The sequence below is a fragment of the Vicia villosa genome, linkage group LG5 (genome assembly GCF_029867415.1).
Source record: "Vicia villosa cultivar HV-30 ecotype Madison, WI linkage group LG5, Vvil1.0, whole genome shotgun sequence".
NCBI classification, from domain to species: domain Eukaryota; kingdom Viridiplantae; phylum Streptophyta; class Magnoliopsida; order Fabales; family Fabaceae; genus Vicia; species Vicia villosa.
In genome coordinates, this window is record NC_081184.1 from 154,942,186 (window position 1) to 154,961,554 (window position 19,369).

At 33.3% G+C, this 19,369-nt stretch overlaps 2 protein-coding genes across 2 annotated transcripts; both read left to right on the forward strand.

Moving 5' to 3' along the window:
- Nucleotides 1-4,262: 4,262 nt before the first annotated feature.
- LOC131603340 (T-complex protein 1 subunit alpha) lies at nt 4,263-13,156 on the forward strand. The gene is made up of 17 exons (XM_058875633.1): nt 4,263-4,424; nt 4,516-4,580; nt 4,659-4,748; nt 4,839-4,925; nt 5,011-5,070; nt 5,214-5,264; nt 5,727-5,822; nt 7,099-7,164; nt 7,261-7,478; nt 7,845-7,941; nt 8,559-8,645; nt 9,569-9,703; nt 10,433-10,537; nt 11,286-11,414; nt 11,727-11,830; nt 12,515-12,605; nt 12,699-13,156. The coding sequence occupies exons 1-17, from the start codon at nt 4,352-4,354 to the stop codon at nt 12,777-12,779; spliced, it is 1,635 nt and encodes a 544-aa protein (XP_058731616.1). The 5' UTR covers nt 4,263-4,351; the 3' UTR covers nt 12,780-13,156.
- A 1,348-nt stretch (nt 13,157-14,504) lies between these two features.
- Nucleotides 14,505-15,770, forward strand: LOC131607860 (probable inactive poly [ADP-ribose] polymerase SRO2). Its single transcript, XM_058879815.1, has 3 exons — nt 14,505-15,309; nt 15,395-15,525; nt 15,615-15,770. Exons 1-3 carry the CDS (start codon nt 14,673-14,675, stop codon nt 15,726-15,728), a joined length of 882 nt encoding a protein of 293 aa, XP_058735798.1. The 5' UTR covers nt 14,505-14,672; the 3' UTR covers nt 15,729-15,770.
- The last annotated feature ends 3,599 nt before the right edge of the window (nt 15,771-19,369 follow it).

Here is a 19,369-nt window from a genome sequence, read left to right on the forward strand (position 1 = left end):
TATATATATATATATATATATATATATATATATATATATATATATATATATATATATATATATATATATATATATATATATATATATATATATGAGGGTTATATTTACTCTAGGAGTAAGTTATTATAACTTACTCCAAATCTAGATCATTGATTCTTTTCAATCTAGTGGTTAAAAATAATAAGTAATTAAATGTGGAGAAAGAAAACTATTACTTATTATTTTTAACCATTAGATTGAGAAGAATCAATGGTCTAAATTTGGAGTAATTTATAATAACTTACTCTTGGAGTAAATATAACCCTCCTTATATATATATATATATATATATATATATATATATATATATATATATATATATATATATATATATATATATATATATATATATATATATAATTTCAAGTGACATATATTTTGCCTATAATAAAAACCTATTAATATAATTGATAACAATTTTCATATGAAGAGATATAATTAATGAGCTTTGCCTTACTGTACTTTTGGTTAGGCATGACAACAGTGTGGGTCAGAGACGGTTTTTACCTCCCCAAACTCAAACTTGAATCCCCGATCAATCCGCGTTACTCGCACCAAACCCAGACGGGGATGAAGAATTAAAACCCAAACCCGTCCCAAACGGGTTCGTGTTGGGTTTAGGTATCCCCGCCCCGCCACCATCCATTTAGTAAAATCATTTTTTTTAATAAAAATATTTACTTTTTCAAAAATCAAATTACATTATAAATAATAAAAAAATCTCAAAAAATTTCATACATGCATTTCAAATATTTTAAATAATAAATACAAATCAAATTATCAAAACATCAGTCACATATTTAATAATATAAATTATGAAATCTAAATAATAATGTTCATAATGAAATAAACGGGGCAGGGTCAGGGGAGGGTACTAGTGTCCCCATTACCCGACCTGTTTCCATATTTTATAATCGGGAAAAACGCAAACCCGAACCCAAACCCAGTCAAAGCGGGTTTTCCCCGTCAACTTCAGGGCAAACTTAGGTGGGTAATCGTGGGTATGGGTTATATTGCCATCCCTACGTTTAGTATTCATTAATTGTATAATATATTCCTAACACATTCTAGGTCCCATTTACGTATCAGAGATTTTAAGAAGCAAGAAAGCAAAACACAAAAATAAGACGGTTTTTACCTCCCCCAAACCCAAACTCGAATCCCTAATCAATTCGCGTTTCTCGCACCAACCCCAGACGGGGATGGAGAATTAAAATCCAAACCCGTCCCAAACGGGTTCGTGTTGGGTTCAGGTATCTCCGGTCCGCCACCATCCATTTAGTAAAATCAATTTTTTTAATAAAAATATTTACTTTTTCAAAAATCAAATTACATTGTAAATAATAAAAATAATCTCAAAAAATTTCATACATACATTTCAGATATTTTAAATAATAAATACAAATCTAATTATTAAAACATCAGTCACATATTTAATAATATAAATAATGAAATATAAATAATAATGTACATAATGAAATAAACGGGGCATGTTCATGGGCGAGTTCGGGGAGGATACTAGTGTCCCCATTACCCGACCCGTCCCCATATTTTATAATCGGGAAAAACCCAAACCTAGTCAAAGCGGGTTTTCCCCGTCAACTTCGGAGTAGGTTCGGGTGGGTGCCCGCGGGTATGAGTTATATTGCCATGCCTACTTTTGGTATTCATTAATTGTATAATATATTCCTAACACATTCTACGCCTCATATATGTATCAGAGATTTTAAGAAGCAAGAAAGCAAAACACAAAAATAAAAGAGCTTTGAAGCATCTCAATAAAACAAACCAAATGAAATAATACATAATGTTACTATGCACTTGATTGCTTCTAATGCAAGTCAAACACAAAATAACCAAAGCCGCTTTAAACAAATATATTTCAAAACCCTTTGCATGAATGTTCTATCAAGACATAATTGGATTCATGATACTTCAATAAGATTGATGCACCACAAACTTAAACTTATACATTAAATATCTACAAGCAAAGTCTAACTTATATGACATACAATCAATTCAAAAATTAAATAGTAAAATTAATGAATACTAGAAAATTAAAAGAGATAAGGAGAGAGGAAAAGATACACAAAGATATATAGTGGTTCAGTGTTCGTCCTCGCTTGAAAACCATTGAAAAATAATCATGGTCTTTTACTATTTTGATAAGTTTGATACAAGCATTTTGGTTACAACGAACTATCAATCAATAATTCTCTCTATTGATGCAGACACTTAACTGCTAATAAAAACAAGATCTCTAAAAGACCTTAATCCAATAACCATGTTATCCACAATAATCTGCTCCAAGTATTTGTTATTTGGCTTCCTATATATTAGGAATTAGTTTTCTATATTTTAAGAGTTAGTTAGAAATAGTTAGTCATTGGCTAATATAATGTACAAATAGGGCACAATAATTACAATATGACTTGTACTATATTAGTTCCTTTAATACCCATGTACAAGTTGAATTAGGGGATATACAATAATCCCATTCATATAGTTTGGATGAGAATTATACAATTTTAGTAGGAGGGAGTGCATAAGTCATGATATCAACACACTGATGATGATTAGGGATGTGGAGAACCTAGAGTTGCTTGTTGAGAACCTTTTCTTTGACAAAGAACAACTTTAGTTCCATACATGAAGTGCGAGCATTGAGAATATGGATATGCGTAAATGTAATTATTCTCATGTTATCACAATGAATATTTAGAGGTGAGTAGGAAATGTTGAATTATGGAAGAATAAATTGTTTCCATAAGAGTTCAAAGTCAAGCTCATATACTCTGCTTTAGTGCTAGCGAGACGTGATAGACCACTTCTTGGCCCACTAGGAGATAATAGTTTTGCTAAGAAGACACAAGCTCATGGCGGTAGATCTCATGTCACTAGGTTCAGATCCCCAGTCAATGTCATACTGGGAGACATAGGTAGATCTCATGTCACAATATAAATGAAGTGATATGGCGGTATATCTCATGTCACAAGCTCATGGCGGTAGATCTCATGTCACATTATAAATGAAGTGATACGGGGAGACATAGGTAAGTTCAAGGTGGAGATCCCAATAAATGGTCCTTTTGAGACACCTTAGGATTTTTTGACGAAATGTTAATGAGTATCCAATGGTGCAATCATGAATTGACAATAAAGAAAAATTATTTTCTAGATTAAAAAAAATCATATTTAAAGGTTTTCGTTGAAAACACATTAAGAATGATAACAACAACATATATGTATTGACATTAAGATTTTATATAATCACAAGATTAATATTTTTTTCAATATAATTACAACTAATTGCAACTGATTCTATCATACCAAAAAACTATCTACTCATACTCATTATAACTTTCCAGAAAGATTAAAAGAAAATGGAACAACATTAAATGACTTGACTCTCCAAAGTAAATGAACCCCACTTTGATAAGAACCATCTCATTTTTCTTATTCTTTGCAATTCCATTGTTGATAAGATATATGATATTTCTTTCTTCTGAACTGCTTCACCTATTTATATAGTCTCACAAGTGACATTTCACTAGGTGAAATGTGTGATCGCTTTGCGAGCAAGATTTTTTTAAGGTGAAATCTTTGTCGTCTCATCCAAGTGGATAACTAAACCATTATAATTCACAAGGTAAGTCACCTTGCTTCCTCACGGATGTGCTTTTTCAAATCCTCTAAAATAATTTCTATCATTGGCTCACAAAACGAATAATTACCTTAATCTACTTTTATGTTTTTTTTATACACATTTTTCTAAAGAATCAATTCCACTTTAATTTTACTCCTACAAAAATTCTTAAAACAAACATTATTTTACATTCAAGATTCAAATATTTTAAAATTTTCAGATTCATCTAATAGAACATTTAGAAAAAAATCTAATACAAATTTAATCTTTCGTGTTGAATCAGTTTTGTTGAGTTATTTGTCTAACTCAACCTAACAACGAGTAAAATAAATTTCGTATATAAATAAAGAAATTGAGAGACTATTTATTTCAAATTTTTTTATCGAATTTTAAGTTAAACACTACTAAATACTGAATCATTTTCTTTAAGAATCGATTATAATTTATTTTCTATTACAAAAATATTTTCTCAAATATTATATTTGAAATTCATTTTACCAATGAAATGTAATAGAAATGAAAAGAGAAAGAAGCATAGAAATAAAAAAAATAAAGAAAAGAAGTAGTAAGGTAGGTCAAGTGAAAAACAAAACCCTTAATTTGTAGAGAGTATACTAGCAGAGTGAATCAGTGGAAAGCCCTAGACACACACAAACACTTCTCGCAATGGCGCTTGTTAATCAAACCCCTGACATCTCCGGCGAACGACAATCCGGCCAAGACGTTCGCACCCAAAACGGTAACATCTCTCTCTTTCTCTCTCACACATTCTCCTTCTCCGATAACAACCGTTTTTCTAACACTCTTTCTCCGTGAACGAACGAATCCAGTTGTAGCATGCCAAGCCATTGCAAACATCGTCAAAACCTCATTAGGTCCCGTCGGTCTCGACAAGGTATAAGATCCGTGATTCTCATCTTCTTCACATTCATTTCCGTTCATTTTTCACTTCGTTTCTGTTTACTCGTTTCAGATGCTTGTTGATGACATCGGTGATGTTACTATCACTAACGACGGTGCTACCATACTCAAGATGCTAGAAGTTGAACATCCTGCTGCTAAGGTTAACCTAATTTCAATACTTCATTGCGATAGTGATTAATCTGTTGATTTATTGATTTATTCATTCAGTTTCTGTTTTTTTCTTTTTTAGGTTTTGGTTGAGCTTGCTGAACTTCAGGATAGAGAAGTTGGAGATGGTACTACTTCCGTCGTCATTGTAGCCGCAGAGCTTCTTAAAGTATGTTTCCTTTCCTCTCTCTTTATTTACCACTTTATATATCCATTTATTAAATCTCATATATAATTTGTCATTTTTTTTGTAGAGAGCAAATGATCTTGTTAGGAATAAGATTCATCCAACCTCAATTATCAGCGGTTATAGAGTAAGTTTTTTTTTCTATTTAATTTAATGTATCTATTGCCTGACTTTATGGTTACATTTTATTTTACAATATTCTGGTGCATGAATTGGGATTTTCTACCAGATTATTTTATAACCTCTTTCTGTGTTGATTACTCTGGATAGCTTGCTATGCGAGAGGCGTGTAAATACATTGATGAAAAGCTGGCTGTCAAGGTAACTCTTCGTAGATGATCCATAGATGTTACTGCTACCATATTTGAAAGCCAGATATGTTACTTAACTATTATTTCCATGTTGTGTTTTATGGGATCATTGTCATTGCTATCTAGAGCTACTGTATGTTGTATTTCCACACATTCTGAGTCTATTTCTTTTTTTTATTAATCTTCGTTGTTGCCAAGAATTTTGTAGCACTGTTTTGATATGTTTACCATTTCCCGATTTCATGTTTAAATCACCAAATTTAATGAAAAAGGAGTTTTTGATGTGATATGAATAGTTAAGGTTTATGAAAGCTTGCATCTCTTTGCCACCGGTCCCTCTCCTTTTTCCCAAGAAACATTCAATGGTTTAGTTGTTCTTGTTTTAAGACCTTTGTCTGAAAAATTAGTGCATTTAGAAACTGTTGTATATTTTTTATGTGTTGCTTAGTCAGATTGTTCTATTCACTTGTAGGTTGAAAAGCTAGGAAAAGATTCACTAGTTAACTGTGCCAAGACCAGCATGTCCTCAAAGCTGATAGCTGGTGACAGTGACTTCTTTGCAAATTTGGTAAGTTTGTATTTGTCTTGACTTTAAATTGAATATTGGGCGTTTACATAACTTTAAAAGTTTAAATTGATGTAAATGAACCATATTTTACAAATACTAGTTTGTTCACTTCTAATGCTTTTATACATCATTCTGGCTCGTCTCTGCAAATAACTTTAAAAGTTTAAATTGATGTAAATGAACAATATTTTACAAATACTAGTTTGTTCACTTCTAATGCTTTTATACATCATTCTGGCTCGTCTCTGCAAATATTAGGTGAAACTTCATATTGAATGAGCTATCTATAGCATATACTTTTCCTCATCTCAATTATAATAATGATGTAGTTTTCTCAGGCTTTCCACTTTCTGCTTGAGAGGCAGGGAGTTCAAAAATATTTCATTGGTATTATCACGGTTCTACTGTGTTGTTATGAGTTGAATGTGTAAATGGTGATTTGTTTCAATCAGCAACTTTCTGAGTAGAAAAAATAATAACAAAATAATAATTTTATAGAATGATTGATTTAGAGCAGTAGAGTTGTCTCTCCAAAAGTCTCCCCAAAATAATGTTTCTCAATACATCCCTCATGCCAAACACTATTGGGCTTGTTGCTAGCTATAAATGGTGGGCGGCCCTTAATGAGTAGGCTCTGATACCATCTTAGAATTGGCTTGGACCTAATTCCCCTAATCTATTTAACAAACACTATCACCCTTTAACTAACTAAATAAGTAACTGCTCTCACTTCTCTTACTCCTCGGGCATCCTCTAGTGTCCCAACACAATATGAATGGTGTCATATGAAACTGTGGAACATATGCTTTATTCTTGACTCTAGAAATTTCAGAAATATATCCCAATGATGTCAATGTTCCTTGAGCGTTCTCCGGTCTCCTAACACAGTATGATTGGTGTCACGTGAAATTGTGGAACAATTGCTTTATTCTTGATTCTAGAAGTTTCATTGACAATTGGTAGTTCAAATTCTAGATTGAATGTCATCAAGATAATGTCATTGCTTGATTGAAACATTTTGGTGGATAAAGGGTTGTTAGCTTTATATTTTATTCTAGGAGCTTACTGATTAAACAGTTTAACTTTTGTGGTCATGGCCCATGTAATTCTCAGAAATAGTTTTGATTCTCACTGTTTAGGCTTGTTGTTCTGAATGTATTGAGTGTTTCTCAACAGGATGCTAACTACTGTTTTTGATTTATTTTTCTAGCTGCAGTTGTAGGCAGTCTGTATTATACTCAGTTGTGAAATTTACATTTGTTTGCAATTTACGCAGGTTGTGGATGCAGTGCAAGCTGTAAAGATGACCAATGCTCGTGGTGAAATTAGATACCCAATCAAGGTTGGTAGTAGATTTTGTCTGATATATTTATCTCGAGGTTTAACAATCATAGGCTTTGTATGAATTTAATTCTGTTTCATATGATTCGGGCTCCAGGGAATCAATATATTGAAGGCACACGGTAAAAGTGCTAGAGAGAGCTTTTTGATGAATGGATATGCTCTTAATACTGGCCGTGCTGCCCAAGGAATGCCTCTCAGGGTTTCCCCTGCAAAAATTGCTTGTCTTGATTTCAATCTTCAAAAGACAAAAATGCAACTGGGTGTTCAAGTATTAGTTTCTGATCCCAGGGAACTTGAGAAAATTCGCCAAAGGTACTGTTTGTATAGTTTCCTACAAAATTATAATACCTTCCTAGATCCACTAACTTCCCTTCGTTATAATGAGAATAAATTTGTTATCTTATTGAATATAAGCTGTGTAAAAGAAGTATAAGCAGTATTGGTCTGGAATAGTTGATAACGCACGGCGATAATCCAAATCTATTATAATTAATGGCATAAGTGTTTAATTCTTTTTCAAAAAATATTAGTGTAATTGTGTGATGCCATCTTGTGTTCAGTTTCATTGTGGAAGATTTTGGACTTGGTTTGGGACCATTCTCCACCCTTATCGTTTTTCAAGATAAAGTAACATGTATGTAATATGTTTCAACAGTTGATCACTTTTTCCTATTTCAGAGAGGCTGATATGACTAAGGAACGGATTGAAAAACTACTGAAAGCTGGCGCCAATGTTGTTCTGACTACCAAAGGAATTGATGACATGGCACTTAAGGTATGCTGCTTTTTTACATTCTGGTACTTATTCTAACCCTTTTTCTCTTTGAAAAAGAGGATTTAATCATTTAATCACACAATTTTATGTACAATTTCAAAGAAATTATGTCTTTCTTTTAGTATCGTCATCTTGATATCTGAAAGTTATTAACCATCTTAATTCCTTATCATAAAACTAGTTCTTCTACCTCTGGGATGCACAAGACAAATTACAAATATAGTGTTTTTATTGCAAAAAAAAAGAGTTTGAGAGTCATAAGGTTCTCAATATTCTATATCCTCCATATGTCACTGAACACAATTACAGATCCACAGGCCCAAAAGAATCATAAAGCAAAAGCATAAGCAAAAAATCACAAAATATGAATAGGGTTAAGTTATTAACCAACTCTGATGAGAGGAACCTCAATGTTATTCACACCATACTTGTGAGATCTATGGATCCATTAAGCGTGTTGCCTATGATTTTCTTCTTCATGCATTAATAGTTGTCATGGGTCATATTGATGGGTTACCCTTCAATTTTTATATTATATGTTCTATTCCTGATGATTTGCTAAAAGGCTCACGGGATTAACTAAGCATGTCTGCCTTACAATTTAATCCTGGTTTCAGTACTTTGTTGAGGCTGGGGCAATTGCTGTGAGACGTGTGCGGAAAGAGGATATGCGACATGTTGCCAAAGCAACTGGAGCAACAATGGTAAGCCTTCGTTTAGCTTAAATTTATTTATTAAAACTGTGTGATAAACTAGCAAGTTGGCAGTTAATCAGAATATCTATGACTGTAGATTTTTGAAAATGCACCATTTCTTATTTTGTACCTCCCATTTTGTTCTGCAGTTGAAGAAAAGATTGTTGATGTTTATATGGATTAAGAATAGGAATAAAGAACATGTATTTGTTTCCATTACATGCACCATTTTTTAAATGATAAGTCTGTTTGAAGCTTTTGATGTCTAACAAGAATTCGGAAAACTCACACAAGATTCATTCTGTCTTTCCAGATCTAATTAGCAAAAGAGATTATTTTTTCGTTTTACACTGTTTTGACTTGATAATTTTGGTCATTGAAGGCTTTTAATACCATTCCATTTAAGCACCCTTAGGCATTGCTTGATCAATAGTTAAAGAATTATTGAAAAAACCTTTAAACAAGATTGTGTTTTTTGCTGACATCCTATTTTATATATTCGCTACATTGCAAAAGGAGTTATTTTCATTTTACACTGTATTTTGACACTGATATTTTTGATCATTGAATGGCTTTTAATACCATTCCAATTAAGCACCCTTAGGCATTGATTGATCAATAGTTAAAGAATGAAACGTACAAGAACTTTTTAAGAAAAGGTACAAGAACCGTACTTTTGACAAGTAGGAATTTGGTTAAAAGTTCAATCATTACTTTTATACTTACACATCATTTCCAATAATCCAATTAAAAGTTCAAACTTCAAAAAAATACTGTTTTTTAATATTAAAATCATCTGTATATAAGATTTGATTATAACTTTGTCATTGAAGTGCTGTCATTTGCTTAGCATACTTTTAAAATAAGTGTTTACATACTATTCTACTCTATTGCTTATCAGACTTCATTTTTATTATGATTGATTAATGCAGGTCTCAACATTTGCTGATATGGAAGGGGAGGAAACTTTTGAACCGTCATTTCTTGGAACTGCCGATGAGGTTGTTGAGGAGCGTATTTCTGATGATGCTGTAATCATGATTAAAGGGACCAAAACTTCTGGTGCAGTAAGTTGTTAGGAAACTGGGTATTCCGTTGATATTTTGTTTAAAAGTATAAATTCATTAAAACATATGAAGTACAAAAAATATTGAGGAGCAAGAATCTTCCATAACCAAAAGAGCAACAAAAAATAAAATGGCAATATAAAAATCAATAGTGTCAAATTGCCCAATCATTTTGCATATGGTAGCAGACTACTCAAAGATCTTACTGTAACATAGTTGATTTTTTGTTTTTTTACTTTGTTTTGGGTATGCATGTAAATACTGGCATCAATGCAGGAAAATTACTATTTTTAAAAGCTAGAAACAATTTTTTTATTAACTAAAAAGAATATACAATTTCTAATTTCTACAACATTACCTGATGGGATAGGCCTTCATCTATTAAGGAGTGGATTAGCCGTTTGCCCATTTGGTTTATTTTCCTCATTGTAATGGTAACTATTTTGTATAAAATTTACAGGACATAAATTAATGTTAATGCAGTTGTTCATTTATGAATGAAGTTACCTAACTTAAAATAAAGAGGGCAAGTCGATGCTATAAAGCTCCCACCCTGTGGGGTCCAGGGTCAGAATTTCAATTATTAAATTTCCTATTGATAAGTAAATAGAAATCCCAATAAAATGTGGAATTTTTAGCATTATTGAGTGATGATATGGTTATGAAATCATGATTTTGTTATCTGGTTGTATGATATACAATATCTCCTGACTGTATTTTCCTCTTTAGGTCTCTTTGGTTCTCAGAGGTGCAAATGACTATATGCTTGATGAGATGGATAGAGCTCTGCATGATGCACTATCAATTGTCAAGAGAACGCTAGAGTCAAATACAGTAAGCTTGCATTCTCTAATTATACATCCTATTTGGGAATTATTAAGTTGTCCAAAACTGAACATTTCGTACAGGTGGAATATATTAAATGAAGGCTTTGTTGGTGGGTGATCAGATGCCTTGAAAGGGCAACTTGGGTCTTAAAGTTTTGTTGTAAGGGAAAATGAAACCTATAATTAATGAGGGGTTTTGAAGCAAGAATTAGGTCTTTAGGTTGATAATCTAAAGGAGCATACATTAGAATAAGGGTGTATTTGGATAAGCAACTTATTTGCAAGCTTAAATCACAAGCATTTTTTAAAGTAAGTGCTTATGAATAAAGCTTGCAGAAGCTATTTTTGTAACAAAAAATAAAATAAATTTAATTTTTTTTATAATGTTATAAGTTGTTTTCATAAGCTATCTTGAAGAACTAACAAAAATAAGTTCGAAAAAGTTTATGAAAAATTTCATAAGCTGTTTTTATAACGTCTTCCAAACAGTGTCACAACCTGTGCCAGTTGATAAACACGACAAATAAGCAAATCCAAACAGGTTTGTATAGTGTACACAATCTAAGCAACAATTGTGTTTTGAATTAATTCGTGATTAGACTTTTGATGGTTAAATTGTTACCCTTTGACATCCTCATTGATTAAATTGATTTTTTTTCATGTTTATGCGGACCTGCAGTTCATTGGTACTATATTATTTTACTTCCTGTTTTATACGCATTCTTATGCTTGGTTTTTCCAAAATATAAATTCAGGTGGTTGCTGGTGGAGGTGCTGTTGAATCAGCATTGTCAGTTTATTTGGAATACCTTGCTACAACTTTAGGATCACGGGAGCAGTTGGCTATAGCAGAGTTTGCTGAGTCTCTGTTGATCATTCCAAAGGTAAGAGGCAAATAAAGTTGTATTTGGTTTAAACTATTGGTGTGAAGTTTGGCTTTCCACCCTGTCCAAGAATTTAGCATCAGTGTATAACTTAGTTTCTGCACAAATTAATTGATTCGGTAAATTTTTTCACGTTTTTAGTTTAACTGGCTTTCATGTGGGGTTAGTATGGTATACAAAATAGTTACTTTTTGGGATGTTATTTAACCCACTTCTTCTCGTGTGTCAAGTGGCTCTTTGAAAGTTAAACTCTGGTTTCATACTATGTTAACCCTTAAAATTGTATCTATTGGCAACTCTTTTTTGGCACAGGTGCTTGCTGTCAATGCTGCTAAGGATGCCACAGATCTGGTTGCAAAGTTACGGGCCTACCACCATACTGCACAAACTAGAGCGGATAAGAAGCATTTATCAAGGTTGGCTACTCTTATATAGTAACTGTATTTTTCCTTTATTTTATTCTTCTGACATTTGCTAGTACGCTTGCATTCTCGTCTTTAACTCTACAGTCCAATTTGACTTGTGTGATGTAGAAACAACTATAAAAAATTAGCTTCAAAATTGTTTTCAAACTAAAACAAAGCTTTTAACCAGATCCAAACTGGTTTTGAACCATTATATTACCGAATCGGTTATTGCATAAAATGGTCTAGTTTATAAACCTGAACCAGAAAGCGGTTTGTTCTTATGATTCGGTGAACCATGCAGAACTCTACATATAGCTAGGGCTGTGGTTATTTTGAAGATGTTCAAATATTTGTTTTCCAGCTATCTATGGATATTGGTATTTAGTAGGCATGAATTCCACAATCACGGCATGAAGCTACTGATTGGATTTAACAGTACGGCCTCCCTTTTTTTTGTTGGGAATTTTATGCTTTAGAGATGCATCTGAGATATGAAAACATGCCAATTTGCTTATCGGATTAGACAAGTTGAACAAGTTTTTGCATATGCTACTTAATGTCTCTGGGGTTTGATTAGAATAATATTCTTTTGTTCTAACTTTTGTTGTATGAGCTCACAATAGCTACACTAGTTTCAGCATTGACATACTTTTCTACATCTTAAAATATATATATTTTTTGTTCTCTTTCCAGCATGGGTTTGGATCTTTCAGAAGGAAAGATTAGAAACAACTTGGAAGCTGGAGTCATCGAGCCTGCAATGAGCAAAGTTAAAATTATTCAGGTGCGTATTTAGTTATAAATGATAAGTTTCTGACCTCAACACAGCTTTTCTATACTATTTGTCTGAGCAAAATTGTTCACTGCCATTTATCAGTTTGCAACTGAAGCTGCTATTACTATTCTCCGGATCGACGACATGATCAAGCTTGTCAAGGATGAAGGTCAGGAAGAATAGTGTAGTTGAATTATGACATCATTTACTTCCCATTTCTGGTGTAAGGGAGGGCGTTTGCAGCTTGTGCTGGTGTGCATTTGAAGAGGAAGCTATATTTATTGCCCTCGATGGTCTTGGAGGGAGAATGTTTTGTTTTTCTTTCTGAAAGTGCTTTTATTGCAGCTAATATTTTGTAGTAGGGCTAGAACATTTTGTATTTATTAGCTAACAGTTCAAAAGTGGCAGTGTTTGTGTCATGCATTGGCTGGATGCATGATACACATGCCTTTCCAAGGCAAGGTCTAGTTTGTGGAATTTTGATGTTTCATTGATTGTTGTTAGTTTTTAATGTAAGAACGAGCTAAGTGGGATTATTAATGCCAATTTTTTTGATAGAAGTACAACCTACAAAATTGTTTAAAAGTTTTTAACAGCTCGGACATGCTAATCACCCAAGTTATCACTTATCATTGGTGACATGTTTATAATTTGAGTAAGAGAACGTGGGTTTAATAGGAAGAGAAAATGTTTGATGTACACTATTTATGGGATTAACATGTTCCAGAGGTGTAAAAAAATAAGTGTATATTTATCACCGCCCTTAACAGAATAAGCTGAATTAGGTGCAGATTGGTGTTTGCAGTATAACAGTATAAGAATAAGAACAAGTGTTAACAATTTTGCCTTTTTGGCATCAGTCGTAAAATTTGATTTTATATGCTTGAAATCCTTGAAATTAAAATCACCTTTTTCAAAGAAAAAAGAGATTAAAATCACCACACCAAGTAGTGTAGATATTTGGCCGCAGTATATATTGCTCTCTTTATATACTTTTCCGTGGGAGAAACTCGGAATGTTCCATTTTTTATGTTTAAAATCTGAGATTAAATCACCATTTTAAAGAAAAAAGAGATTAAAACCACCGAGTGGAGAAGATGTATGGCCTCTCTAAAGTCACTCTTTCAAAGAAAAAAGATTAAACCAAGTGGTGTTGATATATAGATGTTACTTTCCTTTAGGACTAAAACAATCGATTTTTATTCTTTAAGGGTTAGACAGTAATGTTTACTACTAGATTACAAGTTTTAAATAATTTTTATTCTTTAAGGGTTAGACAGTAATGTTTACTACTAGATTACAAGTTTTAAATAATTTTTATTCTTTAAGGGTTAGACAGTAATGTTTACTACTAGATTACAAGTTTTAAATAATATTACTAAACGAGGCCATATACATCCTGATTTTAGTAAAATTTTAACAAATAAAGTTCAAACACAATTTTGTATATTTTTAATAAAAACAGGACAAATGCTAAATATTATTGGAACTTGTTTTTTTAAAACTGTTTGAATTAGATATTATTATATTTATCAGTGTGATGTATTTTTTATTTCATTTTTAAATACAGTTGATATTTTTTTATTTCACTGATAAATTTTAGTATATATATATATATATATATATATATATATATATATATATATATATATATATAATTTTATTTTTTTTGTAAATTGAATATTTTCTGTTCGGAGAAAACTAATATAATTATTATTTTTACTTAAAAAGCTTCGCACAATTTGCACTAAGGTGCAAAAATGAAAGCAATCACTAATTTACCATGTCTTAACTTGAACCCTAAGAAAGCAAAATGCAAAATGCACATGGTATGACGTATCTTCAGCACAATCACATGCGCACACAATTAAAACCGTCAATTAATATCCTGTTATAGTCAACAACTTCGTCTTGTCTTGTGCCCCAAGACTTATTTCCAAAGCCCAAACCCAAACTAAACTCCATAAATATTCAAACTTTAAACCCTTCCTTTCAATGAATGCAAATATGAACTATATAATATACATATAACTAATCACGTAATTGAGGTTGTATGAGGCATTCATAGGTCAAAAAATGCATCCATATGAGAAATTAACTTGCAATGGACTAATGAAAACATTAGAAAACGAGAGTGAAGAATATGAATTTGTTAAGAAAGGTTTCCTAAAGGGTATGGGATTTATGCAACATGTTACAAACATCACATCCATTCACAAAAACAACGTTTCCTCTAACTCAACAAGACAAGCTCGTTTACAATCCTTTCATATTTTCTCAAAAGCAGTCTCAATTAAAAATGAAGGTGATGCCAAAGTTCGAGGTGCATGGTATGGCGGCTCATTAGATCAACTCATAGATATTCTATCTTTCGGATTCACACGATGCAACATAAACATTCATGATCATAATGATGATGATTCTCATCATGGGATTGGTATTTCATTATTTTCTGCCAATTTTTCGATTGATAGTGCAATGTCTACGGTGGCAGATGAGAATGGTTTGAGGCATGTGTTGCTATGTAGGGTGATTGTAGGGAAATTCGAACGCGTTGCCGCTGATTCAAAACAAAGCCAACCTAGCTGTAATGAATATGACACAGGAGTTGATGATACTTTAGCACCAAGAAAACATATTATATGGACTGCTTTTATGAATTCATACATTCATCCAGATTATATCCTAAGTTTCAACTATAAGAATATCAAGGGTAAGTGAATTTTTTCACTTCAAAGTTCAATCTACTTTCACATGTTATTACAAATTATTATAATTTATTGATTTTGTTGGAACAGATCCAGAAATATTTGGGACGTTAAGGCCTCGATCAGAATATGTGTCATTTCCTAATCTTGTGGCAAAAGTTTCAAAGTATTTGAAACCGTCACAAATGTGTTTGTTACTCAAAAGCTACCGTGTTTACCAAGTAAGTAAACAATACTTTTATAATTTCTCTGGTTTAAGGTTTTTAATTATTTTTGTTGTTAATTAGAAGTTAATTATGTTTGGGATTAGGAGAAAAAGATTACAAGAGAGATATGGATAAAGAAAATGAGGAGGATAGTAGGAGATAAATTGCTGCATTCAGTAATTGCTGATAAATCCAGTGGTGATGTGCAGCCTCTATAGTTTCAATTTTAGAATGGTATATATACTATAAGAGGAGTGCTAGCAACACTCTCTTTTCAACACTCTCTCTAACATTCACTTTCCTATTGGTTAAAACATGCGTGGGTCCTACCACTTTATGAGGGATTCATTTTCAAAGTGAGGGACCCACACATGTTTTAATCAATAGGAAAGTGAGTGTTAGAGAGAGTGTTAAAAAGAGAGTGTTGCTAGCATTTCTCATACTATAATATCCTACCATGTAGTTTCTTCTATGGTTCTTATGAGCAATTTTAGAATTTAAAGAATTTGTATGAAATATTTTTCTTTCCCTAATTTTTTCTTAAATTAATAAGAAAATTTATTTTGCAATCTAAAATATCTTATTCATATTTTATGATCTAAGCGAACAAAATACATCATAGGCAATATCTTTATTAACATTTTCTACACCATTGCTGTGAGTAAATTGCGTGTACCTATGATAAAGTCGCATATAAATTATATTAGAAAAAACCATTAATTCAAAAATTAAATATTACATTGAACTCCCTGAGTGATAATTGTGTGCATGTTTTATGTGGTGAACCATTAGGCATGTAGCAGTTTTTTCCTTTGAGGAATTTCGCGCATCCTAAAATTCAATCCAAGTAACCAAATCGTGAAAGAAAGTTATTCTGTTGTGGAACAGAAGATCACTAGAGAGTTCTTTAGGTGTAGTGACACGAGTTTTTAATGTAGTGGAGAGGGGGTATACCTGCAAACTTAATATTCTAACACTCAAGTCTTTATTTGAGAGAGGTGCAACTATGCAAGTGTGAAAATGAATAATCATACTTGTTATGGTGCGTGACAAAGGTTAAATACAATAGACAGTTAAATTCGTTTCCACTTGATTCAATGCAAGGTGATGGGAACCGTTTGATCGGATCTGACGACTAGTGATGGGCAAGCAAACCGGTTCCTATGTGTGACTTTATGGTAAGGGTCTACCTGTTCGTATTCCATTTGGAAAAGACCCTGAATTGGGGCAATTCGAAACAGTTGTCCCCAAGTCTTTGCTATCATTTATAGAGCGAGATTATGGAGGAATACTGAGGCTGGACTTCTTGACCATCTTCGTAGGTTGTCCGAAGGCTGTTGAGCAGATCCCTATTTTGGAGATACAGTGAGTGGGAGTAGTTAGCCTTGGAAACATGCACATTAAATGTTTGTATTGTAGCCGAAATGTTTCGTCGATATAACTCTCCATCTGGCCATAGATTTAGGGGCAAAGGTGATCTTTTTAAAGTACTCCAATGTTGAGGGAGGAATTGGACTAAATCAATATCATTGGTGGTGATAACATGTTTTCTTCAATCTTTGATCATTGATGGTGGGGTCGTCCACTGCCAATATATAGAGGCCATAGGGTGAATATGAATTTCTTTTGTTCCCCTTGCTTGCGAAACCATAAATATTTCCACGTTCCTCTTGTTATGTTCGACTCCACACTTTACTACTCTCATTCTTCTTCTCGGTCTTTCTTTCTTTGTTCTGATGACCCCTCGGTGTTTAAGGCAACTCGCCTCTTCATATATTAGACATTGTAACTCTCAAAGGAAACGATCTTCACTCCTATTTTAATGTGTTTACTTGTCATTTGTTAGGATTCTCGCAATAATTCTCATGGGAGCGTTACCTTCGCCTAGATCTTTAGGAAGTATATAGGGGCTTCACTTTTACAACTTTGCCTCTAACAAGAACATAAAGCCTAAACTTATATTAGGGCACATCAGTGTGCTTTCGGTTGTGACCCTACTAATAATGAAGTAGCGTGGTAGTTAGAGTCCTAGTCGCATGCTCATGATCGTTTTTCACCTATTGGCAGCAAAGAAGGGATGGTCTGTGGAAACCATCAAACCCACTTGGAGTTCGAAAATGAAGGGCAACTGTCGTGAGTGGATCAAGATAGGTTGGACACGATTTTCATTTTCACTGGTAAATGAGGCTTGGCTTATGTTTTTAGTGAGATGGGATCCTCCTCCGAGTGAGGGGTGTTTTCCCCACAAGAGGACAAAAGATTGTGCAAAAAATGTGAAAGGTGTATACTTCATATCCATGAGTGTTTATTTTTCCTGATAGGTCTTGGACTTCCCTTTAACAATTTTGAGATATGAGTTCTTAACCACACATAGATTGATCCTTCATAACTGCATCCAATGAGTCGGACTTATCAAATTCTTTCAATATCGGTACAAATATAAAATGAATGTTCTAACTGGGACGCTCATTTCCATCTTTTCAACATATAACTTACCTTTAGCGATGTAACGGGGAAATGGTTACTCTCCCTTATGCAGGTGGGAAAATATTTGAGGAGTATGTTGATAATATGTAGAACTCCAAGGGTTGGTACTATCTAGTCATGGCTCTCATTTAGGAGGCTCGTGCAAGTATCTGTGAAGCTCAAACCGTCACCTCTAAGATATGCTGACAAATTCCCTAAGTTTTGACTCCAAAGTCATTTCCTATCTAGACTAGGAACTTATATTTATCCCCTTGATGATTTGTCCTAATAGGATGCCTATTTAAAGAATAAACATATAGCCTTATAGGAAGGACCTAACTTCATTGATAATGTTTGACTCTCAGTTGTCGCGTCAGGGGATCAGAAAAACCAATACATAGAGATCTATTTGCTTGTGAAAGAGGTTACCTGAGAGGAGAGGCGCAACATTTTTTGTAAGGGAATGAAGAATTTTCCTATTTTCTTTACCATTCCAAATTGGGTGATCTTACTGATTTTGATTGATCCCTTGTTTGAAGATAAGATGGATTGCTATAAAACATGATATAAATGAGTAGGACGTTGAAAAATACCCATTTTCCCTCTATGGGCGCGACTGTGCCAAATCTAAAAGGGAATGAGGTAGGATACATTTCTAGTTGGCCTGCATTCAAGGGTGTTCCTAGGTTGTTGCTAAGAGAGACTGGTGAAAGTTCATTGAGAAGGGGTGTTTGGTGGAGCTTATTTGGATGGTGAACCAATTTTCAAAAAGCCTTGAAATGTGGAGCCAAATTTGGAGAGGTCAGATTAGAAGGAAAGTTTTTTTGTCAAACCAGGGGAACATGTCTCTGTTGTTTTTGGATCGATTTGGTCCTCATTTGGCTAAGGATCCTCGATCTTCCATTTCTAAAGAAGACTATGTATATTTCATGAGTAAGGTCGAGGCAGTTTATCAATAAGAGATAACCAAAGTTTTGTACCAGATGTGCAGGGCCTCAACCATCTTGGCTTTTGGATCTATATGTAAGAGTGAAGTCTTGGTGCTTGAATGTCTCCGAATGGAAAAGGCGATGCTTGGGGAGCATTTTGGCGCTCTTGTTATTGGAAGGGGCCGACTTCTTTGTGAACTTGCAGGGTTGGCCAACATTTTTTGGAAAATGGGTGACGAGGTGGAAGAGTTTTGACATCCTCATTTGATGGTTGAGAAAGTGAAGGTGTTGACTCCAGGGATAAAAGAGAGATAATAACTTGACTTTGGTCCTAAAGGCAATTTTTGATACATAAAGTTCTTTCACCAACGTGAATAGGGATTTAGACTCTTCTCTTAAGATGATATAGGAGTAGGAGATTGTGGGACAAGAGTCCCAAACATAAGAGAATTGATGAGTTGCGT

Bases quoted from the DNA above. Each gene is read 5' to 3' on its own strand.
- LOC131603340 (XM_058875633.1), top strand. From the start codon at position 4,352: ATGGCGCTTGTTAATCAAACCCCTGACATCTCCGGCGAACGACAATCC. The intron at 7,165-7,260 runs GTTGGTAGTAGA...TTCGGGCTCCAG, and splicing joins AAATTAGATACCCAATCAAG to GGAATCAATATATTGAAGGC. The intron at 11,831-12,514 runs GTTGGCTACTCT...TTCTCTTTCCAG, and splicing joins GATAAGAAGCATTTATCAAG to CATGGGTTTGGATCTTTCAG.
- LOC131607860 (XM_058879815.1), top strand. From the start codon at position 14,673: ATGCATCCATATGAGAAATTAACTTGCAATGGACTAATGAAAACATTA. The intron at 15,310-15,394 runs GTAAGTGAATTT...TTGTTGGAACAG, and splicing joins CAACTATAAGAATATCAAGG to ATCCAGAAATATTTGGGACG. The intron at 15,526-15,614 runs GTAAGTAAACAA...GTTTGGGATTAG, and splicing joins AAAGCTACCGTGTTTACCAA to GAGAAAAAGATTACAAGAGA.